Source organism: Callorhinus ursinus, unplaced genomic scaffold (assembly GCF_003265705.2).
Source record: "Callorhinus ursinus isolate GAN/ISIS: 27379988/994484 unplaced genomic scaffold, GSC_fseal_2.0 scaffold13, whole genome shotgun sequence".
In the NCBI taxonomy this organism is placed as follows: Eukaryota; Metazoa; Chordata; class Mammalia; order Carnivora; family Otariidae; genus Callorhinus; species Callorhinus ursinus.
In genome coordinates, this window is record NW_027397075.1 from 9,704,758 (window position 1) to 9,732,249 (window position 27,492).

The 27,492-nt window shown below is 43.1% G+C and overlaps 1 protein-coding gene across 4 annotated transcripts in view; it reads right to left on the reverse strand.

The window, feature by feature from the left end:
- The window catches only part of RBFOX1 (RNA binding fox-1 homolog 1), a 2,099,893-nt gene that overhangs the window by 68,492 nt on the left and 2,003,909 nt on the right, over window positions 1-27,492 (reverse strand). For 3 of the 4 annotated variants that reach the window (XM_073899542.1, XM_073899543.1, XM_073899545.1), the window contains one exon: window positions 15,014-15,094. The exons of the other annotated variant lie outside the window; for it this stretch is intronic. In XM_073899542.1, the coding sequence (XP_073755643.1) occupies window positions 15,014-15,094 (81 nt within the window). The remainder of the gene's footprint in view (window positions 1-15,013; window positions 15,095-27,492) is intronic. 4 annotated transcript variants of the gene reach the window in all.

Sequence of the window (27,492 nt, forward strand, 5' to 3'; positions counted from 1 at the left end):
TTATTTGGGAAAAGACAATAAATGGCTCGTGGATTGTCCCCCCAGCCTGCTGCTTGGTGGGTGATTAGTGATTAATTACCTGGCAGCAAATTGACATGGCACGAGGAAATTGACACAGCCCTGATTAATTAACTTTTTATGGGTGGTAGTTACTCACAAAACATTGTGCACCATAATTGAATCTCTCTACATAGCATCGTGGTACAAAAGTTTTAGTCAAATCCAAATTAGCCAGAAGTTTCTTGGCTGTTCTAGGTCTGATTAGGATGTGTCGAAGGAATTGGCAAGAACTTGAACTTGGAGAAAAAAAGCACATTATTTGAAAGGAGAAAGGGAAAAAAAAAAAAAAAAAAGATGGTGGCTGCATTGCCCGAGCCGAATTTGTTGACCTAAATCTTTACTGTATGAGGCTGCAATGCTGCCTTTTCCTCCAGCCTGGCTGCTGCTTCTCTGTGGGTTCTGCATGTTCTCCTTCCTTTGTCCTGTCCCTAAATGTTGAGTTGATCGGCTCACTCAAATGCTGGCTCCATTGTCATTTCCTCCCCCAAGGGCTTCTCCCCATCTCCTCGACGTGTCCCGGCCACACCTGTCAATAGCCTTTTTCCTTCCCTTGACTCATCTGGCCCTTACCACCTCATCGGATTGCACCCTCACTATATAGCTCTCCGTGGGGATGTCCTAAGGACTCTATTTTGGTCAATACTGTGTCTCCAGCAGCTACAGGATCACCTGGCCTCGGGTAATTACTGCAATGTTTATTGAGTATGTTGTCAGATGAACTCAGAATGCCACAGTCGTTCAGCTATAGAGGGAAAAGGGGGGACAGTCCTTGAACCTGTGAGAGTTGCTACCACGCTGCTTATGAAAGGTGCATATGCTAAGACAAAGTCGGGTTTAGCGACATGAGTGATGAGGGACTCAACCTCACTTGAGGCAAGTCCAGACAACAATAAATGGAAAAGTCGAAGCAAAGCTGTGATTATAGTTGGCCGAAGTCCAACCTCCCGTACTCCATTATCACACAGAGGAGATTCAACTGTGTATCGGCTACTATTTACTGACACTTGCTAACCGCCAGACCCCAAGGTTAACTCCGTAACCATATGAGCCGGGCATTACTGCTACCTTCACTCTCCTGGGGAGAACAGGAAGACGTGCAACACCCTGGAAGCTCGCCCAATGCTCTCAGACAGCCTGACACTAGAGCCCAACATGTTATCTAGTATACAACAAAGCAATGAGGCAACTTGGACCAAGGCAACCCGTGTCGGCTCTGGGCAAAAACTTTCTACTTCCACTCTCTCCCTGCTCCTTAGGGCCTCTCAGTTTTTACTCCCCTCCTACGGCCTCTTATAGCAGTACAAACTGCTACAACCTCAACCCATATTCATACCACAACCAAGAGAACCAGCCCAGTTTGTCACGGATTGAGTGAATTTGCAGGGGAGACTCTTGACAAGCCTCCCTGAGACCTCAATATGCTCCTGGTCGGGGACAGGAGGCAGAAGGAGGGGAAGGGCAGGTGCCATTTCTCCTGTTCTCTATGTGCTGAGATTTCAAGACACCTGGAAGGGCTTTGCTCCTTTTCTACTAATTGGATACAGGCCACAGGGACCACTACTGATTTATGTTCCCGGTAAGAGTCCAAAGCAAGCTGTTTTCCTTCTCCACTGGGGCTTCTCTCCACATCTCCAAAAATATTGGGGAACCGGACCTGGGGTACACTAGCATGGTGTTGTAAACACAAACCTTGTTACTGTCAAAATAATGAGTTCCTTACGACTAACTTCAACTAGAAATTTCTCCAAGATTTGAGACTTGCATAAAAACTTTCATAATATTTGGGATAATGCACTTTTTTCTCTATATAATTGATTTATTAATATTGTTATCAAATATCACTTCACTCATAACTCGGTTAGAAACAGTCTCTTCCTTAGAAAGGAAATAGATGAGTCATCCAGGGATTAAAAAATAAAGAAAACTAAACGCCATGAACACACAGGGATGATTTACTCTGAGCAGTGAGTCTGGTGTTCCCAAAGCAGCAATGTTTCCCAACTTAAAAACAAATTCAAAAAGCGTCAACAAAACCCACACACAATGCTTACGTGAATATTCTTTCATCGCTAAGTCTCTGAATGAGGACGGCAGCCTTGGTTTTTAAATAATTGCCACATTATTCCCGCTTACCTCCCGAAGTTGGGGGTTGTCTCTTCTCTCCTGCGTTACAAATGGTCTGATTAATCCAACAGACATGCGCGGTGAGTGCCATGGCTGCCGGATGCGCAGAGATACACTTTTCCTTTGCAGAAGACATATTTGTGATCTATCTACGCAGAGGTATTGACAATACCCACCCTGGGCAGGATTTCTGTAACATTTCATTCAGCACAACGAGAATGAATCTCAGTCTTGGAGGGCTTAACTTGGCAGGACCACGGAAGGCATTTGCAAAGGTGCTTTCTGTTATTTGAAGAAACGCTGGAGACAAAGCCGCGAGATGCTGAGATCTATTTTAATTTGGATAAAGCGATTTGCCATACTCTATTCATTTGACAAGACCTGTAGCCATGTCAATTTAGCTTTTATCAGGTAGCCATGGGAAAAAAATGCAAATAGTTTATATAATTACTTTATCGAGTGCATATACACAGCAAAGTTTCACGTGTTAAATCATTCATGATCTGGCTAACAGGTGGCTGAAACAGCTAGCCTGGTGAATTGCCTCTCCAGTAGGAAACAAGGCAAGGGAGATAAATTAGATTCATATGTTGGGATGGATTTCCCATGGTTCTCTGGGGCTGCTGCAGCTCCTGCAGGTGAAGCCCTCAGAGGGGGTTGGCGGTGGCTCACAGGATGGGTACACGATGCAAATGCATCGTCCACTTTAATTCCAGCCAGCTGGTCAGTGTTAGGGCCATCGGATTTTGAGAGTCAGCTTCCAGCTTTGGGAGGCTGAATCCCAATCCTTTGAGTCACACCCCATGTAAAGCTTGAGGACAGGTGTCATCTGGATCTATGGATTGCCTGCCTGATACCTGAGCTGGAACCCTCCCCAAACCCCCATCTTTAACAGACTAAAGGAAAACCATCCAGAAATAGGTTGTCCAGTCACTAGACTAACAAACATTCCAGACTAGCTTCTTCGGTGAACTTTTAAAAAGTCCCAAAGAAGATGGCTTCTATGGAAGAAAGGGAAAGTGTAGCCATCCATTTGAGGAGATAAAACGCCTCAAGCAATCTGAACGACTCTTCACACAAGGATGCTCACAAGTGGGTAGGTATTCACGAGTATGCTCATGGCAATCAGATTTGACCAAGGTCAAACCGCTAGGTGTACTATGATGATGTAGACCCACCTCTATCTGAATCCAGGTCTTGTCATTAAATGATTGTTGCTCAGGGAGAATTTTGTAAAACCAATACTGGGGACTAGGTTTTGCCAGCAGAAACGAGCCTTTGGGAAATGCTTCTTGGAACCTGGAAGCAAGTACCGAGGGTGGGGATGATATATATCCTTGGGCAGGTGTGCCTATAGAACTGGTTCTGGTATGTTTGTTTTTACATAAAAAGCAATTAGGCATCAAGTCTACACTGCATGCAAACAAAACCCAAGGAGACAGATTGAAAATATGTGGTGTGTTATTTGGTCCTAAAAACTGCATTTTGTTAACACTCCCCCCAAATTCTCCAGAAGCAATAAAATAGCTTTTGGCATGACAGTACTTTCACAGAAATGAAAATATGATTTAAGAAAATGGTGTTTTTGGAGTGAAGCAAGTGTTTAAATTATCATGTTTAAATGAACTATGCCAGGCTCTTTTCCCTTCCATGGGAGGCAAGCTCGGCTTCCTTTCGTGATTCTTTGCAGTGCACAGGGAGATTTGCTTTTGAAAATAAAGAAAGCAAGGGGAGGAGGGGCCACTTCTGTGGTTGGGCACATTTCTTCGCAAGAAGCACCAAGAAGGAACCCCCCCGCCCCGCCTCCAGCACTTGAATTACATGTTGCTGGCTGTTCTTACTCCCCCCTTCTAAGCTGTTCACTCCCAGCCGTGCCGACTTTGAGAGAGGACTTGGCCCCATTTACAAAGCCAGGTCCCCCAGAAGCACACACCTGCCCCATTGCATCAAGCTGCCCCCTTTATATTCCAGGAATCAAACAGGATCTTATTTTTGGCCCCTGAAAATTTCATATTCAGTCTGAACACAGAATAGCTGGGTTCCCCCCCCATTTTAAATCTACATTAGTTTGAGAAAGCAAATGAAGTACCCATGAGTGCTTAAAAAAAAAAGAACTCTAAAATAAGCTGCTCAACCCATTGGGGGATCTCCTTCTCACCTCTGCCAAGGACCAGTGGAAGGTAGGCATGGCCCAGGAGTTCAATGTGGGGGCTGCACCAGAGAGTTTGTTGGTCTTCTTACAAAAACGTGAGCATTAAAAAGTACTTTCTGTCAACGCTATCATAGGACTTGGGGTTTCCAGGGAATTCTCCCAGAACAACTGCCTCGCTGCCTTTCAGAAACATCTCGTCTCGGCCTTGTTCTCTGGCTGTGTGTGCGCTGGAATCCCAGGGCAACGTAGTTTATTGTTTTAATATCTGTCTGACACAAAGCAAACCATCCTCCAGTGACTCCTTATCTGTCATATGTATTTCTGTGAAAGAAATATCAAGACAAATAAGATGTTTGGGGGCACACCACGGGATGGTAGTTTTTGCAATTGGCAGCCTTTTGCAGAAGTGAGACCCCCATCTGCAAAAGACGAAAGCCACCATTCTGCATTGAGATTAATAACCAAAGCGCCAAGAAAGCTAGATAGCAGCTGCCTGAAATGTGGCTTCTTTGCAGATTCTTTCCTGGGAACAACTGAGGAGGTTCAACTAGTGGGTTCCCCCCCCGAAATTGTCTTTTTTTTTTTTAAGAGGGCAAAACAGTCACACCAATGTGGTCTATGATCATGAGTCAGCCAAAGTAACGGCAGCTGTGGAAGAAGGTGCTAGCCCCGTTGTGGCGATGGTGGGGCGTGGATTGAAAATACCACAGAGCCTGTTCAGAAAGCTGGTGTCCAGGTGAAATAAGTTAACACAGGAGCTAGTAAAAACCTCTTAAAAACTACCTGTTCATAAGTCAGCGCGCTGTGCCCCGCCGTGGGAAAGCGGGGCCAGAGGCGCCAGGCAGAGATGGTACTTCAGTGATGGAGACAGAATGACACGGGGGTTTGGGGAGCGGTGGTGGTCGCTGCAGAGCTGTGTCTGGCTGTGGGCAATCGCTGGGCATTAAATCGGGCGTGTGCTATGATTGGGGTGACAGGCAGAGCACGGTACAGTAGAAGTCTCAAAATCTCCCTGTCCATGGGTTCAGTGAGGAAAGTAGGATTTCAGTGGCCAGGTGGGTCTGTCCATAATGCAGGAGGATGGTGAGAACGTCAATATTTAGCTGACCTACCAAGAGGCATTAAAAATGCCGTGTTAATGGAGGGTAAGTCTCCTGTTGGGTATGGCCCCCAAATATCCCTGTGAGTAATTTGTTGGCAATTCTGAGACATTAGCATTATGTATCTATTATCTGTCTTGCCCACAAGAACGCGACACTACAGAGGCTGACTTAAGGACACCTTGCTTAATTAAATTGAATTTGAATAAAAATTTTTTCAGAAGAGGACGCCTTGCTCACGAAGTATTTACATTATATGGAAGGGTACCTGGCATATAGAAACAACGTGATAAAAATTGGTTAAATGAACTAATGCCCTTTAACCCCCTCCCCCATCAAAGGACTGATAAAATGAGTAAAGAATGGAAGGAATTATTTCAGAGATGATGACGCAGTGGGCAGAGGTATGATGTCACCATAATGCTGAGACACAGACTTAGAAGGAGCGCTGATTCCTGTTTAGAAGGATGCACTTTGGAGCACCTTTCCGACCAACAGTATTGGAAGGCGCTGGAGGAGCCCGAGTCAGCCCAGGCAAACGATGAGGCATCCTGAGTACGTTAATGGAGTCTCACCCTCTATCCCAGGGAACCTGGGGCAGGTGTTGGAGAAAGCCCAATAGCACCAGATTGATGCTTCCAACTCCCCATCTGTTTGTTGTTTGTTAGGAGGGCAAAACTAAGCCAACCCACCCTATTTAGACCGAATTCATGTATCAGTCTGACTTTGATAAGTGCCAAGAGAAGGGTATTCTGTTTATGTGCCTACCTTCCATTATTGGGTTTGAAATGCGATAAAGTGGCACAAAATGCAAAAGACCCATGAGGGTGCCCACTGAAAAGAAGGTCCCTTTTGATCTCCTCTCCCACGTAGCCAGCTGTCTTTGGAGTCTGGCCCTTTCAGATAAGAATGCTAGCCTAACAAAGGGGTCACTAAACTACAGCCCTTGGGCTACATCTGGCCCAAAGACTGTTTTTGTCAATAAAGTGTTATTGGAAGCACAGTCACACCTATTCATCTCTGTACTGGCTGTGGCCACTTTCAAGCTGTGGACAGAGTTGAGTAGTTGCCAACAGGAAGCAGATGGCCCACGAGGCTGGAAATACTTACTATCTGGCCTTTTAAAGGACAATTTTGCCAACCCCTGGCCAGACAGATGAGACACAGAAGAGCTGCCTCTCCAGGGATCCAGGGATGAGAAGAAGAAAGCACTTGACCACTCCCTGCTCAGACATTTCCAGGAGCAGAGCATGTGGTCGCTTCCACACGCTGGTGGATAAATTTAGAGACTAGGGAAGACGGAAGGCTTGGGATTGAGTTAGGCTGGGTTCAAAGTTGATCTGGCTGGGTCACCTTGGACAAATTTCTTAATCCTTCTAATCCTACATTTTCTCAAGCAAAAAGGGGGCATAATCATATTTCATACTTTTCTTGTGAGGATTAAAGGAGAAAGTTCATGTGAAGGGCTTAGCAGAATGCCTGAGATATAGTACCATGAGTTAATATGAGTATTGTTACTATTATTTTTTTATTATTTCAGGGCTGGACTAGGGTAGGGCCAGTTAGGCATTCACTTTGGGTGCAAAATTTAAGAGGAGGTGACACCAAAACACCCCCAGTCATCAGGATAAATCGTAATTTTTTAAAAAGTTAAATTATTTAAAAAATCCACGATGAACAGACTCTCAAACTTTAAGCAAAGAAGTGCTATGTTGAACATATTGGACCCTAAAGTAAAAAAAAATTAATAATACTCATCCTGTCTTAATGAAAATTTTGATATTTTGTTCATTATCAATTTTTTCCATTAATTTAGATTTAAAAAAAATACCACATTAGAATATTATCTTTTTTTTAGAATATTATTTATCTTGACTATCGAGTTTTTTTGGCACCTCTTTAGATTTTGTCCAAGGTGAGTCCCCCCCTTGCCTCACCCTCACTCCAGCTCTGATTATCCTTCTCTTAAGTGATTCCTCCAGAAAATATTAGAAAAGGCCTTTTCAGAGCCTCAAGGAGCTCTGAGATATTGGAGAGGGAGAGAGAAGACACGGTTTAAACCAGCGTGTCAGCAACAAAGTGACCTATACGTGTACTTTCTATCAGCTGAACTCAGTCCACTGACATTTTCTGTATTGGGCAGAAGAAAGAGGAAGCCATAAATTAATTTAGGCTGTTACTTTAATTACAGAAACCAATGGAAGTTCTATCAATTACCTAAAAGTAGAACACTGCAGGCCTGATTTATGTATGTTTCTGCCACTTAAATCATTGTTTTATGAATTCCACACAATTACTTCCATAAAATCTGCAATCAATACATCAATTAAAACCATGCCACCACAGCTCGCCCTTGAGTTTCATAAAAGTGAATAAATGAGGAAGTGATTTTGCATTTTGATAACATTTAGCATCCCGAGCCTGTGGTATCAGATCCCCCCCGCCCCCCCCACCCCCCCGCCGCCGTGGTCAGGAGTGAAAATTTCAGGGGGAATTAACAGTCATCTTCTTTTTACCTTAGGACTTGTCCTCACATGGATCTCAAGCTCATCTGTGGTTTCTGGGTAACTGTGTGGGAAATGCGCTTGCTTGCATTGACAAGCACATGGAACCATCCATACATTTCTGCTGGAAAATGCTTTTTTTGCTTGCTGACAAATAAAACTGGTACCTCTGTGTCAAGGCACTTGCTGTGGACTGAAAAGTGTCTTGCTCCCCCACAATTACATGTTGACACCCTAACTCCCAATGTGATGATATGTAGGGATGAGGCCTTTGGGAGGTAATTAGGTTGAAGTAAGTCATGAGGTGGGGCTCTCATGAAGGGATTCGTGTCCTTATAAGAACAGACACCCAAGGGCTTGCTTTCTCTGCCCTGTAAGAACATGGTTAGAAGGTGACCATCTATGAGCCAGGAAGAGAGCCCTCATCAGAACCGACCACACTAGGACCCTGATGTCAGACTTCCAACCTCCAGAAGGGAGAGAAAATAAATTTCTTTTGTCTAAGCACACCCCACCCCATCTATGTTATTTTTTATGACAGCCCTAGAAAAATAATAGAATGCTAGGGAGTACTTGCTCCTGGCGGGGATTTTGTGACCTAAAGTGGTGTCTAAAGCTGTAACAAGAGAAAAGGTGGATATATTAGCCTGTGTATTTAAAAATGTACGCTGGAGTGTAAGCAAGATCCAAGGCCCCAAATAGGAAATATGTTTGCAACATCTATGCTCTTCATAGGTTATCCCCCCTAATGAATAGTTCTCTCTCAATGTAAATTAAAAATAAAATCAGAAACAGCACAGAGGGTCATAGGGGAAGGGAGGGAAAACTCAATGGGAAGAAATCAGAGAGGGAGAAAAACCACGAGAGACTCTTGATTCTAGGAAACAAACTGAGGTGTGCTGGAGGGGAGGTGGGCGGGGGGAAGGGGTAACTGGGTGATGGGCATGAAGGAGGGCCCATGATGGGATGAGCGCTGGGTGTTATACGCAACTGATGAATTATTGAACACTACATCTGAAACTAATGATGTACTATATGTTGGCTAATTGAATTTAAGTAAAAAAATAAAATAAAATCAGAAAAACCCAGAAGAGAAATGGGCAGATGTGTACTGGAAATCCACAAGACGTAATGTCCAGATGACGATGAAAGTAGCAAATCTGATGCTCGTCACTAGGAGGAAGGCAAATGCAGACGAGAGCAAATTCAGAGGCTATGTTTCACCCATCTGATTTTCAAAATTAAAAAAAGAGCAGAATACGAAAGCTCTGGCAAGGATGTCGGGATGGAACCACCAACCGCATGTTTGGGAAGCTAGATGTGGGATTTGAGGTACTGGGATGTCAGGGTATATGTAAAGATATTTGCTGCAGGCTTTAGGAAAAGGAGCAGTTTGAATGAATGTGGACAGGGGATGGCTGAAGGAGCATCCACACCACGGGACAGTGGGAAAATACCCAGATGGCTGAATGCAAGGGAGCCAAAATCTGCTATTAAGTGAGACAAAATACGTGTAATGCGCACATAATATGTATATGCAACACTCCCCTCTGTATAAAATCAAACTACCAACACCCCCATTTCACGTGTGTGTGTCCTTCTTTGTATGTCTTATTATGGGGAAGATGTGGAAAGATACTTTCCAGGCAGTCAATCTGGGTTTCATTAAAGGTATATGTTTTTGGATAAAATGGGGATATTATTACCACATCATTTCACACACATATGTGTGTGTGTTTATTTGCATGCTTCTCTAATTACCGGGAGCATATGTTATATTTGTAATTTAAAGTCTATTCATAAAACTGTAAAGAAAACAGAATTAAGCGGGTTAACACTGCCCGGCTTCTGAAAACATCTACTTCACCTGGAAATAAGGGTCAGTGAGAGCTGGCTTTGCTAATCCAAATTAGAAAGTGACTTTGCCATTCATAGAACCATGGATTTACCTCTTGAAATTTCAATTAATAAAAAATGGAGGTAATGTTTTCATTTGGAAGAAAGGTGACATGTTCTTTCCATTCCTCGTTCTGCCTGGAGGCATGTTTTGATAGTAAGCATGCACTACATGCAAACAGCACTGAGAGTAAAGCAGGTGCCTTTCCCCCCACACAGGAGGAGCCTACAGATCACTGGGCCCAGGAGGGGGAAGTCAGTGAGCTAGCCCACCAGACCTGCCCCAGCTTTTACCAAACCCCTCTGTCAAGGGGTCAGATGTGGGCTCTTCAAAGCAAACACAACACTATTAAATTAATTAAAATTATTTCAAAACTAACAAAGTAGTTCATGTAATTAATTAGTTTAGTTGATGAAAAGTTAATATTCTTAAGACAAAGACATTAATATTAAATGCTTTCCATTTGGCACAAGGTGATCTTGCCTAATTCTCTGGAGTTTTGCTTCGACTTCATTTGTCTGCTAAAAAGTAGGCCCACTTTACACTCTGGATGCTAGTGGTTCACTGGGACACATGGGAGCATGTGTGATGTCCCATGACACAAGCTGAATAGGGGTTTCACACCAGGATAAAGGTCAGGATGAGGGGGAAAAACTGGGGTCAGTTGGGGAGAGACAGGAGAATCTGTAGGATTAGGTTGTACTGACACAGCGCTCTGAGTGGAAATCTTTCCCTTAATGCTTTCATGTCCTGGGTCATATTATTAGGATGATTCACTTAAGTGGAGGAAAACCCATTATGTAAAAATGCATCTTAAAAAACAGATAACCTCAAGTAGAAATTATTTTCATTACAGAGGAATTCAGCAGGGTTCCTTTAAAACCCATCTCCCCTACTGCACTTAAGGGTGTTATTTACAGATGATTAGCTATTTGGCTAGGCAGTGGGGCAATTTAAGTCCAAAACATCCAAGGCCAGTTAAAGATCCGTGGGGGGAAAAAAAGCCAACACAAACTCAGGAGTAATCCTGGAAGTCAGTAAACACATAAGATCCAATTTACAAAAGTGTAATTTATACACACCTTTCTTCAGGAGTACAACTATTAGATAACCATGAGAAATATATATATTTTCAAGTTAAAAAGCAGGTACATCCTACAAGATTGCTGAGAAGTAAGGGATCCTCAGCTTTTGGGTAGAAGGCTGGATTCTTAGCAAAAAGAGGCCACACCATTCGGACCTCAGAGACAAGAGAGGTGGCTCTCAGCCATGTGTATGTCACACTCAGAGAGGAGATGAACCTCGATGGCCCTGTGCGTGCCCCCAGTGTGTGTGTGTGTGTGTGTGTGTGTGTGTGCATGTATGTGACAGAGAGAGAGAGAGAGAGAGACAGAGAGCAAAAATGACCCTCTATATGCTGGAGGGATTGTTTCTAGAACATATGATTTTGCACTGGAACATATACCTTAATCTAGAAGAGAAAACCTATGTGATGTTTCAAAGCCAGCCAACCCTACGATCCAGCAATTGCACTACTAGGTATTTATCCCAAAGATACAGATGTAGTGAAAAGAAGGGCACATGCACCCCAATGTTCATATCAGCAATGTCCACAACAGCCAAACTGTGGAAGGAGCCGAGATGCCCTTCAACAGATGAATGGATAAAGAAGATGTGGTCCATATATACAATGGAATATTACTCAGCCATAAGAAAGAATGAATACCCACCATTTACTTCAACATGGATGGAACTGGAGGAGATTATGCTAAGTGAAATAAGTCAAGCTGAGAAAGACAATTATCACATGGTTTCACTCATGTGTGGAACAGAAGGAATAGTGCAGAGGACCATAGAGGAAGGAAGGGAAAACTGAAGGGGAAGAAATCAGAGAGGGAGACAAACCATGAGAGACTCTGGACCCTGGGAAACAAACAGGGTTACAGAAGTGAGGGGGGGGTGGGGGGATGGGGTAACCAGGTGATGGGTATTAAGGAGGGTACGACTGGTGAAGAGCACTGGGTGTTACATGCAACCAATGAATGGCTGAACCCTACATCAAAAACTAATGATGTAATATATGGTGATTAACATAACAATAAAAAATTAAAAAGAAATAAAAATAAAATAAAAATAAAACAACAACAAAAAACAAAGAAGCCAGCTAATGTCAAACAGTCCAGCCTCAAAAGGATTGCTCACTTGAAGAACTAAAGCAGAAAGCCTCAGCAATGTGTCTTAGGGAGGAATGGATCATCTTTACACGCAGCATTGTTGCCTCGAGATGGAAGTGATCTATAGTCCTTTTGGTGACACAGGTGGGGAAGGAGAAGGCTCAGAGTTGGCTGTCCATACGAAAAACACTCACTGAGCCTGTCAGTCTGGATACCATTGCTTAAGGGATCGACACATGAAGATTCTTATTGGAAGAAACTAGGTTTTTGTTTCATTTTGCTTTGTTATGGGGTAGGACAATCAACTATTTATTAATTATTGTTTTCTTTAACACTACTATATACAAGGACATTTCTTTAATATTTCTGAAAAATTCCTACCAACAATGGAGGGGTTGATTAAAATGTAATATTGTGAAATGATAGAATATTATGAGGCCCTTAATGTATTTTCATAAAGTGCACATGACATGATAATCAGTGAAAATAATAGGATGAAAAATGTGTAGGTACTATGATTGATTATGCAATTTAAAAATGAAGGGTGTTGGACACACATTATACAATTTCTATAATTATTATATATTTTTACTTTTAAACTCAGGAAAAAAATGTATAAACAGTGAAGTGATATTGTCATTTTGGATTTTCAATAAAGAACAGACCCTTTATATCTGAGATCAACACACTTTTTCTGTAAAGAGCTGGAATGACAATATTTTAGGCTTCGTGGGCCACCTTTGTCTCTGTCACATGTTGTGTTTTGTTTTTGTTCCGTTTCTACAATCCTTCAAAAATTCTAAGACCCATTCTTAGCTCACAAGCTTTACAAAAACAGGCTGTGGGCTGGATTTGGCCCCTGGGCTGTAGTTTGCTGACCCCTGCTTCAGATGACACCGTCTCCTCTGGATGTTTCCCCTATTTTAATATGAAAAATTTGTGATAGATTTCCACATTTGATATTGACGATACACATTTCCCCCAAAGCTGCCTTAGAATGGCTATACTGATTCAAACCAGCCCTTATCTGGAATTAATTTGAACAGAGAACTGAAGTAGAAATGCATATTTCATATGATCATTGAGAGCCATGCTTTCCATTATGGTAGCCATTAGCCCCATGTGGTTAATTAGAGTAACATTAATTAACATTAAATTAAATAAAAAAGTCAGTGCCTCTGTCCCGCGAGCCCACATACTGGACAGCGCAGATACGGAACATTTCATCTTAGACAGTTCTATAGGACAACGGTGTTACAGAATAAAACAAAATAACTCTCTGGACTCAACTGTGGTTAAGTTTTGGGTCGCCAACATTTCTTCAGAAAATAATGTTTATAGAGAAGGTAGGGGAGAGAGACAAGGGAATGATGATGATATTTAGAATCAAATGGAGCCAGAAAAGCAGTCAAAAGTTGAATAATTTCCCAGGTTTAAAAACCAAATCCACCATATTGTGGCTGCGTGATCCTGGGTTATCACTCCGTCTCAGTACCCCTCCATTCCTCTGCTGTAAAGCAAACATTATAATACCTACCTGGTGCAGATTTTGAGGATGACACAAGGTTGAACACGTGAAAATGTGTACTAGCATCCTAATTCTACAAGATACATGCACACACATTTACACCACCCGAAGTGGGCAATGTCTCTACATTTAGAAAGAACCACTTCTTGCCGGTATGCTTAGATTCTGTCTTCTCGGGGACACAGGAAGATACTTTGCATTTAATGCATGCCCAACCTGCTGTTGATGGTGCTACGCTAGTTGGGAAGAACACCTGGCTGCCCCCATAACCTGGCACCTTCAGAAACCGTTGGGATTCTCACAGTCATGTTTTTGGTTTCTGATGACTGCTTCTAGCCTCTGCCCCCCAGCAAAGAGTTTGGTTTTTCTGAGCCTTTGGGAATTGAGATGCTTGATCTTGGCACTCGGGGAGGATTCCCCTCTGTCTCTCATCCTTCTAATCATCACGTGCCCATTATTGCTGCTCTCCATCACCCCGCCCCACCCCCCGCTTCTCTAGCTGGTCTCCAGCAGCCCATCTTCTCCCATCCCCACACTCACTCTTGAGCACTGATCCCAATGAGGACCAATTTTGTAGTTATGGGGATTTCATAGGGTGGTGTCTTACAGCCTATGAAATAGAGGAGAAGGTCTGAGCTGTGGCTGGGGGTCTTTCTGAGGAGGGGCAAACCAGGTGGGGGCACCATGATGGAATCCATGAGGACTGTAATTGTTCAACCTGTTCTGGGAACTGGGGTCAGGGTCGGGTATTTTCCACCCTGGAGCAGCCATCCCAGGCAGAGACATCCTTGGTTTTTCCGTGTCAACATTCTGATCTATCTTCCATATTTATTTTTGGTCTTCTCCCCCTTGCACTTGATGGCTGTATTCCTATCTATCAAAGTGCCTTTTCTTGTTGTTCCCCCCACCCAGTTAAATGGAGGAGAACCACATTCTTCTCTCTCCTCCTCATACTCAATGGAATCACACAGTAAAGGGCAGAAGAGCCTTGTAAACAAGTCATGATTTTCCACTGAGAAAATGGTGCTCGAAGAGTAACAATCAAACATCTTTTGCTAGGCAAGGGGGCCACTTGGATGGCCTGTGTATGTTACATCGATTATTTTCACATTAATTTGCAAAGCTGTGATGGAAGGCAGGCAGTGAGCTTTAGCTCCAACCCCCCCATGCGTCTCCCCCACCCCCCGACCAATGCCCCATGTCCCATCCATTGGACTCGGTCCTTCCAGGTCTTAACAAAGGATGACTGGGGTATCTGGGAAGTGAGCGTTCAGACATAATGAGCAAAGGGGTTCGATGCCAAGGTGACAGGGAACACAGAAACATGCTTATGAGAACCAACCTCATCTTGTGGAGAGCCACAGGGAGGGTGGAGCCGAGAGGGAGGGTAGGAGGAGAACTTACATGGCAGGGAAGGTGACTGGACTCAGATTTATGTCACAAAACAAAGAGAGAGCCACAACAGCGGGCTTACTTGCGGAAGTATATACAAGTGAACTGGGGGCACTGTACATGGAAGATCCCTCCTGGTTTGCCTGGCACAACAGCACCGTGCCTACGAAAGAGAGAGAGATAGATGGTATCTGGTTTGGGAACAGGCACACTACACCTGAGAGATCACGGCAACGCAAACAAGAAAGGCAAAGAAATGAAAACATAGCCACATCCCCGTGCATGTGACAGGGACACATGTGGCAGCCCCCTGGCTTAGCCAAAGGGAGTCAGGAGCCCACCCTCCAGCCCTCCAAGCATGGGCCACTCCTTGTCACCTGGGGTTCCCGCAGTGGGGGGTCTGGCTGCCCCAGGACCCAGTTTCAGATCAGTGATGGTGGCAGCATGGCATACGGCAAAGGGGGCTTGAGAAATATCAGAGAGAACTAGATGACAAGCCTGGCTCAGAGGCCACTTAGCTGTGTGATCTTGGTAAGTCACTATACCTCTCTGTGCCTTGGGATTCCCATCTGGAAAATGGGGTGAATATACCTACCTCCAGGAAGGGTTGTGAATCGTATGGCTAGAGATGTGCCCGGGGCAGGGGCTGGTATGTAATCATCACTTAGTAAAGGAGAAGCATGTGAACCGCTATGTTTGAGAAAACTTTTCATCCCCAACCCCCGCCCGCGTCTGAATCAATTCTTCAGGGGCAGAACAGAGGTATGGCAGGGAAGAAATGAATGCAACTTTCACCTTCCACGTGGCCCACTCCGGACCCACGCTGGGCTTGGGCTGAGACCATCTTTGGCTTCTGCGTATCTCATTTCTTCCCGAAAGCTCTCAGCCTTCCAGCAGGAGAGGCGGCCTCACCAAGCCTGCACTGCAGAGCTCACTGTCCTCTGCCTGATTTAAATCAAAGGGCACCGGGCTTATCCTGGCACAATGGAATTTTACAGCAAAGAGGAACGGTGGAATCCTGAGCTATCTCCTCAATCTGTGATGTGTTTTGAACCACCGCCCACTCCAAGGATGAGCAGGGTCAGGGATCCTCAGGGTATCAATTCTCTCTCCTGCTGCTTACAAAGCTCACACTCAGACTTTGAAAAGAACGAGAGAGACTTTTAAGGAGTTGTCAGCCCATTACTGATGATGGAAATGCATTCCTGTGGTTTCTGTTCACTTGCCTCCATTCGGTTTTGAGTTTTGGATTCTCCTGCCATCACCACAACGGAAAGCTTTCCCCATGAGAAGAAGCCTGCCTTGACGTGGGCTCATCCACATCTTTGAAGACCTGCCCTAGTGCTAGCTAAGGGGTTCTATAATCCTTTAGTATCTTTCCCAAGGTCAACAGAAGTGTAGTTAAAACTTGAAGAGTGAGTGGGGGGTCTGCCAAACGGAGAGGGACTGCCATGTGAACCCTTAAAGGCTAGCCATCTTTCCTGAACTAAAAAAACCAAACAGTTCCAGAGGTGGTCTCCAGGACCACTGCTCCCCCTCCTTCAGGCACGGAGCCAGAATAGATGGATCCTCTGAGGAGGGCTGAGGAGGCTTCTGCAAATTCCACTTCTACCCTCTGTTCCCCGTGTTTCCCTAGATTTTGTCCATTATTTCCAGATAAAGCAAAGATGGATTAAAATCCCTAAGTGGGCCCTCCGTCACCAACTCAGCCACCTCCATCCATTCTGTGACAAGGAGCAGCAGCCCATGGACAGAAGTTCTATCTGAAGGAGTGTCTCCTTGTCCTTCTGGCGTTTACCCTGGTACCCTACGCTTATAGCTGGAGGACAGCCCCCACCAGAGCCTGGATGCAAGAGCGAAATTGACTGACCTTCTCTTGGCGGTAAATGTATTCAGAGTCTGGTTGGGCCCGAGTCATGATCAGCCTTTGCTAAACTGATGGTTCTTTCTTCTCTCTATTTTATTTAAAAAGTTTAACCCAACATATAAGATGGGGCTTTGCATGGCCTAATTTCTTTCTGGTAAGTATTTCCAGTTTTGGCAAGAAGCTGGCACAGGATGGTAATTAACAGCAAACAGACTGAACTCCAGATCGTGGGGGTGTGGGGTCTAAAATCAACCAACAGGAGTGGCATACCCACCCCAAGCCCTGACCCCCACCCTGCTTTATCAATGAGTACTTCGTCTGACTTTGCAGAGGCCATTCATCCGTATGTTCTTGCTCACTGCTAAAACCTTAGAGAGAAACGAATGTTTCTATAGGATGTTTCTGCCAAATCAGCATGTGAGAAAACTCCATGGGTCTCTCGTGTCCACCCCTGGTTAAAAACCACTTTTAAAATGAAACCTAAAATTTCTTGGGGGGGGTGGCTTGGTATTGAAAGAAAAATAGCATGGTTGTAGCAAAAACATATCCAGAGGACATTTCAGTAGTGTACGGTTAAAACCGTAGGGTCAGTTTTCAACACTCTCAAAGCAATTTAGAGAATCCCATTGGGACACAACACAGATTCCCTCTAGGAAGCTAAATCCTGGCAGGGCATAATGAGGCTTTCCTAATGCTCTTATGCTACAGATACCGAGAAACTGTATTGAAATAACTTCTTTGGATGTCCTCTTGGTAGTGAAAAAAAAATTCTTTATGCGATAATTTTGACCTTTGTTAAACAAAATCTATACTGTCACAGGACTTGCTCTTTATTTTACCTAAAAAACATCCTCTAGTTTAATTTGCAAAGTACTTATTGTATGTTCTCTTAGGCCTTTGTGACCTTTTCTTAAGAGAAGGCTTTGAATTAAACAGAAACCAAGAGGCAAGGAACACTGGAACCTCCATGCATTTTGGGGGCAGGGGCCAGTCATGTGTGTTTGTTTAAAAAACAAACAAAGGGCACCTGGGTGGCTCAGGTGGTTGGGCGTCACGATCCTGGGGTCCTGGGATCGAGTCCCGCATCGGGCTCCCTGCTCCGCGGGGAGCCTGCTTCTCCCTCTGCCTCTGCCTGTCTCTCTCTCTCTCTCTCTCTCTCTCTCTCTCTGACTCTCATGAATACATAAGTAAATAAAACATTTAAAAAAATAAAAAATAAAAAACAAAGATTTGAGGGAGGTGGGGAAAGGGGCTTTCCTGCTTATAATTTAAAGATGGCAACTGTGTTCAATTTATACCACTAGCCACCATTCCCTAGCCAGGACAGACCATTCATCAATTTCCAAGTGTCCTTTCCTATTATCCTGGGATCCTCAGAATCATCCTTAACACAGCTTCTAGGCAGTTGCTACCATTTGATTAGAGTTGGTGGATGGCATGAAACCTCCATGCCATTCCTGATCTTACTGTTAGGTTAAACCATAGGAAATTGACCTCTTTATGTCAAATAGGATTGAACGCTGGGAATTTCATGGGGTTTAATTTTAAAGAAAGACCCCACCGCATTTCCTACTGTGTCATTTAGAAGCTGCCTCTTTTCCCAGTCCCCAGGAGCTAATGGATTACTCCCCCTTCTATGCTCCCATCACACTTGAAAGAAAAAAAAAAAAAGAAAATCTCCCTAGGTCGCCTGGGTGGCTTAGTCAGTTAAGCCTCTAACTCTTGATCCTGGCTCAGGTCTTGATCTCACAGTCATGAGTTCAAGCGCCGCGCTGAGTGCCATGCTGGGCGTGGAGCCTACTTAAAAAAAAAAAAAAAGTCTCCCTAGTAGATCCTTTGTCACAATGTACTGCAACTTTTCATTTACATATCGGTCTCAGCCACAATGAGCCCCCTTATGTCAGAGCCAAACCATACTCATCTATTCCCAGCCCCTAGCAAAATACCTGACTCTCAGAAGAATTAATGAATTTGATTAAACTATTATGTTTTTAAAGACCTCCTCATTTCTGTTTTCCTGGCTAAAAATAGTGCTCTGTCCAAACAATCGTTCTTGAGGGTTCCTTCTTCCCGCCCCTTGTTTATTGCTGGAGATGCGCATGCCTAAAGTCCAGGTGCAGTTACGGGCCCTCTCTATGGGATTCACTTGCTTCCTCCTCTTCTCTGATTCCTTTAAGGTTGACTCATGCAGCTTCACATGAAATCTGAGCAGCCCATGTCTGTGCCTGGCAGGAACTGGCTCCATGTGGCAGATTGAAACTTTGGAATCATCAGAGCCTTTGCAAAGTCTGTCACACTCATCAGCATCCCAAACTCCGGCACAATATGCACAGGGCCCCTTGCGAGCAGGATCGGGAATCCTCCAGCTTCGAGAGGGTGAGCCAAGGTCCATGTACAGATGGGGCAACCCAACCCTTTTTTCTTCACTGGAGACTCCCCACAGCTCTGGGGGTCGTTCCTGGCCCCTCGAGGGGCAGGGAGAAACCTCAAAGGGGTGATTCCCGTCACAGATAAGGAAGAGGAGGCCTCTCAACTTTGTACTCTGCTGCCAACTCCTAGGTGAGGAAATTGGACTCAAACCAACTGGGACAACGGTGCCTTTTCACACCTCTGCCTTTATGGAGGATAATTCTTCTCCCTGGAAGCCCTGCCCCTTCCCCTAGATGATTCCCTTCTGGACTCAGCAGCAGCTTCTCCTCCTAGAAACCAGATCTATTTGGCTCCACCTGCCAAGTTCAGCTTCCTTCCTCTGCTTTTCTAAATTGTGTTGTAATGATCTCTTGAATGAGTGTCTTCCCATGGATGCTGTGGACTCCAAGAGGTCAGGAGTCACGTCTTAGTCCTCTGTCATCTCTGTGGGTCCAGGGACCTAGGCTGAGAGGTGGGGGGGGGGGGGCTGACAAGAGGAACCAGAGGGTTCTGGACAGGCAGCCATGTTACACTTGCAAGAAATAAAATTAGGATGCAAGAGGGAAAGGAAGAAGAGAAAGTCTCTTTTGAATGCCTGCCCTTCCATTTTAGTACTGAAGAGGCAGAGCTCTAAGCCAGCCCAGGGTGAATGACTAGGTCTGTCCTGTTTTTTCTGAATTATACACACACACACACACACACACACACACACACACACACACAGAGACACACACACAGACACACACACACACACACACAAACACACACACAAACACACACACAAACACAGACACACACACAAACACACACACACAAACACACACAAACACACACACACAGAAACACACACAGAAACACACACAAACACACACACAAACACACACACACAAAAGAAAGAAAGAAAGAAAGAAAGAAAGAAAGAAAGAAAGAAAGAAAGAAAGAAAGAAAAAGAAAAAGAAAGAAAGAAAGAAAGAAAAAGAAAGAAAAAAACATGTCAAAAAAACACCCCAACCGCCTAGCACTGGGAGTGGCTGACTCACTTCATTAGCTCGAAGATGAAGATGAGTTAGAACACTTGGAGAAGAATGCTCTTATTGCTACTGAAATGAAAAAAAAATTAAAGACACAAGGAAAAACAACCACACTTTATGAATTTTCTGAGAGCCAACAGGGATTCAGGAACACCTGCTGTGGAAGGTTCTGAGAGGGGCATGTGCTGTCTGAGCCTCCGCAAGCATCTGTGTGCTGATCCGGAGTCGCGTGCAAACAGAGCCCTTTGCTGGGGTCCAGCTTTTCTCACTAGGCCTGGTGAGTCGGCAAAGAGGGCTGAGAGGAAAAATCCCACAGGCAAATGGTGAATGAATGCAGGAGGCCATTAGACAGCTACTCTGTCACGAGTGCTCAGCTAAGAAAAGGTGGCCTTCGAGGGCTGCCATTCATTCTGCAAATGTGGATTGGCATCTATGGTGTGCCGGGCACTGTGTGGGTTCTGGGGCATGCCCGCTTAGCCCCCTGTGCCCTTCAAAAGAACGACCTGCTGTCTTTTTTAGTACTCATATGTTCAGGAACAAATACATACACAAGAAAGGGAACAAAGGAAGGACTCTGAATTGACCCCCAAACCTGAGACCCTATGGTTATTTATTTGGCTTGCTGAGATCAATAAAATTTAAAAGTAGTTTTGGCACAGTTTTTATGAAACATGACTATTATGACTGGCAAAATGTCTATTCCATATTTCTGTAACATACTGCAGTCATAACTAAAAATGTTACATAGTAATAGTAATCACTACAAAAATAGTACTTTCATTTTATACAAAAAAAGAATTTTTTATTTAATATTTCCCCACACATTTTTACACTACAGTTGTTCCTCCCTAATAAGAAGGGTCAGGTAGTACCAGTCCCTCTTTAGAGATGGGAAAAAATGGCACAGAACAAGGATGTGGTTTATGAAAAGCCTTAGCATCCGTCAGAGGCAAATTCCAGGCAGGAAACAAAGCTATCTAGGCTCCTAGAACATGACTCACTTTATCATTGACTCTTTCCTGCTTCCATTGTTACAGAATGATTTTTAAAATATATTTTTAAATTAGAATAAAAATAGGAAAACTTTTGTCATAATTTAAAGAACAAGCTCTGAGCTCTTAGTTCACTGTAAGAGAAACCCGCACACGTCTTCTTCATAGGAATGGTACTTTCAGAAAGGGGTGCCCTCAGTCCCCCATGGGTTCGTAAAATCACCTGCATCATCAGCATCACCTAGGGGATTTGTTCAACACAGAATGCTAGGTCCCACTCCCAAAGTTTCGGACTGATCCCGAGTCGGGGATGGAGTTGAGAACTTGCATTTTCAACAAGTTCTCGTGTTGTCAGGGGACCACACTTTGAGAAACACTGGAGGAGAGCCAGTCCTTCAAACCTCAAGGCTGTGAGTTCTTGCCTTCCTAAAACTGGAGGTTTTCAAAGCCCGTGAGACTTTAAGAATCCACTGGGGAGAATTGACATGGGATGCCTTCAAAGGCTCCACCCCAAAAGAGTGTGACTCAGCTGGTCGAAATTTGCATTTCTGATCAGCAACCCAGGTGACTGTCCTGCTCTGGATGTACTTTGATTAATCCAGGCCCAAGGGCATCTTCACATCTTTACGGAAAAAAAGTAAAAATGGCTGAATATATCTGGTTTGAGTACTTCTGTGGGCAAAGGGGAAGAGCTTATTTACCTCTTATCATTTCTATTTTGTACATCGACAGATTTTGCCTTTCCTTTGTAGCATTTTGAACACAAAGAATAACTTCCCAGTCCTAACTATTCTGTCCAACTCTCTGGAGGTGGGCTGGTACAGAAGGTACAGATCACCAACAGCATAATCCTAGCAAGGCCACTCTTGGTTTCCCATCCAAAAGAAGGCCTACCCATCCCTGCCCTACTATTATGGACTGAAGTGTATATACTCCACATTCATACATACATTGAAGTCCTAACTCCCAGTACAGGATGTGACTGTATTTGGAGACAGGATCTTTAGAGAGCTAATTAGGTTAAAGTTAGGCCATGAGGGTAGATCCTGATTCCATGTGACTGATGTCCTTATAAGAAGAGTAAATTACAACAGAGACACAGAGGGAAGACCATGTGAGGACTCGGGGAGTTGACAGCTGTCTACAAGTCAAGGAGAGAGGCCTCTGAAGAAACCAACCCTGCCAACCCCTTGATCTTGGACTTCTAGCCTCCAGAACTGTGAGACCATACATTTCTGTTGTATAAGCCCTACCAGCCTGTGGTGCTTTGTCATGGCAGCCCAAACAGACTAATATACCCACCTGCCTCCTAATGAGCTCTGCCCTGTGGATCAGTGAGGCACTGTACTACATGAGGGTCATATAGGCACCAAACTTCTGTTAGATATAGAGGTCTGGGAGGTTGCTGTGTGCTACTCCCTGCCCATGGAGGTTACTGCTTCCAATGGGCACATTTATCCAAAGCCCTCTTGGGTTGAGGATGCTTTTTGTGGTTACGCATTTTTGAACATAGACTGGCATTGAGCTAATCCATATAAGAATATTTTCACAGCTAATACTTAACGCTTTTATACATGCCTGTAAGATGAGCCTCTCTGAAGGGTTATGGTCGAGCGTTAAATACAGAGGTATTTCCATAGAGGCACAGAGGCTGCAGAAAAATGTTGGATGTATATTTAATTCTTATAAAGTGAATCATGTTTTAATTGTGCCGGGGGATTTCCATATTTAAAGGAGCCCTGAAGTAAATCTGTATAGAGTGTAGAGAATCTTTCACTCCAATTTATGCTTCAAGTTTTGACTTTCATAATTAAGAGAAATACATGATTTTGTGTTTTTTTTTCTTTTCACTTTTCTTTTTGACATACTTTCAGACTATACAAAAAAAGTTGCAGGAATACTACAAAGAATCTCTATACAAAGTTTTCCCTGATTATTTGTTGTTTAAAAAATGTAATGACTTGGGCGCCTGGGTGGCTCAGTTGGTTAAGCGACTGCCTTCAGCTCAGGTCATGATCCTGGAGTCCGGGGATCGAGTCCCGCATCGGGCTCCCTGCTCAGCAGGGAGTCTGCTTCTCCCTCTGACCCTCCCCCCTCTCATGTGCTCTCTCTATCTCTCATTCTCTCTCTCTCAAATAAATAAATAAAATCTTCAAAAAAAATGTAATGACTTACTTGGAACCACTCTTATTCTCCTGCCTCCAAAATTCAACTAATAGTGATTTTTACAGAAAATACTCAGTTGACTCAATATGATACTAAACACATCAACAGTAATGATTCCAAAAATGGCTTACTAATTACCCAAAAACCACCAAGCAAACCCATTCACTGTTTAATTTGGATTATCCCCTACTCTTAACCCTGTAAGATGGGTACTATCTTTACATCTGTATAATAGATGTGGATCTTGAGACAGAGAGAGTTTTAGAATCTTGCCCAAGGTCACACAGATAGAAATCTTATGGTGCTGAATGCAGATCAAACCAAACAGATCCCTGGGACCCAAGGATTGAAGGCTAATCTTCCAAATCAGGTGTAGGCAAACTACAGGCTTTCTGCCAAATCCAGCCTACCACTTTTTTTGTATGGCCTGTGATCTAAGAATGTTTTTTACATTTTTTATCTGGTTGAAAAACAATCTATTGAAGACTAATATTTGGTGACAAAGTGAAAAATCACATAAAATTCAAATTTCAGTATCTATAAAGAGTTATTGGAACAGAGCCACACTTGTTCATTTACGTATTATTTATGACTGCTTTTATGCTGCAAGACGGAGCTGACTATTTACAACAGAGACCTTATTGTCCACAAAGGCTAAAATATTCACTGTCTGGACCTTTACAGAAAAGGTTTGCTGACCCATGTTCTAATGTCCCTTTTCTGTTTGGAAGACACTAATAGTGATTGTCAGAACAACATTAGCCCCTCCCTGGGAAGCTGTGACGAATTATTTCAGAGGGTATCATTTTATTAATACTTGCTAAAATTTATTTCATTTTTTTTGTTAAAAACAACCAAAAAAATTAAAGCCATGTTCTTTGAATGCTTGCCAAAAATTTATTTCTAATTCATTGTTGTTCAAGATAATAAAACAACTAGAAAAAATTGTCCCATAAGGTATTTGTGGAAGGGAAGCAATTTAACTACAACAAAAACCATGGAAATACGTTTTATCTCCATCAGGGTTGTGGCTATTAGTATTTAGGCAAGGGATACCCTAGAGCTTTTGTTTCTAAAATTCTAATAGGCACTGAAATACTTGGGGACCCTTCTAAAATGAATATTCTCATCTGGTAGGCCTGGGGTGGGGCATGAGAATCTGCATTTCCAATTAGCTTCCAGGGGATGCCCATGCTGCCAACGATAGTAAAATGCTAGGGACTACATAAAGAACGTCAAGTTACAGCTAATATTAATGGGAGGGACCATTAAGATGCCACTGAGTTTCAGGTACTGAACCAGGTACGCTGTACACACATTATGATTTTTTTTCTTATCAAACACACAAGGAAAATAAGGCCCAGAGAGAGAAAAATATGAGACAAAACTGAAATCTGAGCCAGCTTGGTATGACTCCAAAGCTCAGACTCATGGAGCTACATCGGCTTATTTATGGTGATACTTGGTCTTGATGTGTTTAAACATCCTCTCCAACCGTGGAGCGATAAATATCCACCAACCAACCCCATTTGCACTAAGCCACCTCGAACAGTTCCTCAGTTGCCTTCTGGCTGGAAACACCTGGCTCTTCCAGACTAAGGATGTTGGCTAGAACCTCATGATCACGTTTAAGAATCTGTGATAGGGTTTTAAATCCCACCAAGGAAGCCTCTGGGCAGGATGTAGCTTCTACAGATAAGAAAATCCCACTTGCAAGATCGCACTAAGGCAGGAAGGAAATACAGAGAGAGGAAAAATAGGGAACTCTCAAGGCCTGACAGTGCAGCTGAAAAAGTATGGGTTTAGGGAATTTTACCCTTAGTTTTATGTTCTGACCTCAGTGACAGTAAGTTTCTTTGACCTTGGGCAAGTCAGTTAAAGTCCCAGACTTGGCTTTCACATCTGTAAGATGGGGACCAAAAAAAAAAAAAAAATCTACTTCACTGAGAATTACATGGAAGGGGTTGACAATTTGTAGGTTATAAGTGATCTCAGTAATAACAATAATAATGGGCTATTAACTATTATTATTTTTTTGAATCTCAAAATACAGCACTGGAGGGATTTATTTTGTTCCATTGTTCCTTGAAGAGCTAATGGATGGCTACCGAACTGTTGGGTTTGGCCATGTCCTGGACAGAACGCTAACCATAACAGATTTAATGGAGGACATTTTAAGATTGGGAATTAATTGTCAACATTTAAACTGGGGAGGTTTAATGTCACAAGACCGATGTCTGGCTTCTCTTGAGGAATCAGGGGATGGGGCCACATGGGTTTGGGCCTGCATTCCCATGTGGTAGGGCCATGCAGGATGACAGGGAGAGGGCGCTCCTCCCTATAACTGAGATGGGTCCCTTCCCACTGCACATTTATCTCCCAGCTCAGAAAGGTATTTTCATCTGCAAATTATGAGAAATGGGAAAAAAAAATAGAAATTGTGTTTTAACTAAAATCTGTGGAGTTTACAAGTCTCTGCAAAGAACCCAGAATGCCCTCCTCCCTCTCTCTCTTCTTCCTAGGGACAAGAACCCCTAAGATACTGCAAGAGTCCAAAAATCCCTCCTGACAGGCTTCCCTTGGGCCCCCTCTTCTATTTCACTTGCTAGTACGGAGCTGTATTTTAGGAGGTACTAGAAGTATTTGTGGAATGGGGGTAGTTTCATCTTGAGTCCCCTTCCATATCCCAGATTAGGTTTAAACCCCTGACCCCACTCTTTTGGTAAGAGCAGAAAATATACTTCAACTCTGAATTTCCCAAAGAGTAATCAGATATATTTGTTTAAACATGCTTCCCACACCACACACACACACACACACACACACACACACACACACACACACCCCGTGGGATGAAAGCAAAAGAATATTTCAGCTGGTGAAAATGGTTTTCAAAAATGACAGGGAATTAATACAGAAGGTTTCAGTCTTTACAATATCGTGTATATCAAACAAATACTAGAAACGCACAAATAGACTCTCTTTTTTTTCCAGAGGAAATATCAGTGATATTGGGGTGTTCATGTTTTTAAAATGATACTGGGTTTAATACCATGGTAAGTGTACATCAATTAACCTTTGCGTCGGGTTTAAATGTGCAACCTATTAACTAATTTAATCTCCTCCAAAAAACAAAAAACAAAAAAACACCCTTTGGCATTATTCTCTGAGTAATCCTTGTTTAGTTTCCATAATGGTATACTCTTTAATGAAAAACTCATTAGAATGTAGCATACGGCCTAATTAATTCTGGCTGATTCTTTTGGTGTGAACAGCTAATGCAGATGCTGGGTTCCATTTTCCACTGGCTTTATTAATTTTTCATAAACCAATATTTCGACTGTAATGGGTTGTAACAGGTCCACAGAAGTTCTAGAAATGCATTAACTGTCACCAATGTAGTTAATTTAAGTAGGATTCTGCTATTTGTGTGTTGCTTCTTCTACACTACATTTTTAAAAGACAGCTTCATATGATACTTGGAGAAGTACCTACATATAATTAACATACAAGGTATTAAATAATATTTGGTCAATTTGTCTTTATTTACACACAACTTAATTGGTTGGGCTAATAACGCTGAACTATAAATTTTGAAAAGAACCCTAAAAGTGGGAAGTACAAGACCGTCCAAACTAAATGGTTTATAATAGAATGGCGACACAAGTTAAAATACTTTAAAAAATGAAATCATGTCATTTTTAAAGTCTCTGGTAATTTGTTTTCCTAGGAAGAGATCAGGACACAACCAGGAAATGAGTTTGATCATAGCCTTGGTGTTAGGGCACTGGTTTGGTAATCCTGGGGTCCGTCAGGAGTCCGATCTCTTGGATGGGTGAGAAGTTGCTGATTTGGTTTTACCTCTTTCAGTTTTTCAGGACTGGATTCACATATTTGAAAGAGTTCTCATGATAAGACTATTATTTGTTTTAAGTGTAGATACGCAAGGTAATTCATTACTGGGTTTTCTTGTTTGTTTTATTTTTTAAGTATATTTTTTTATCAGAGTTTTCAACGGTTGCCTGCCACACAAAGGATGAAATACAGAACCCTCATTCCTTTATACAGGATTATCAGGTCTTTTGCAACTTATTTC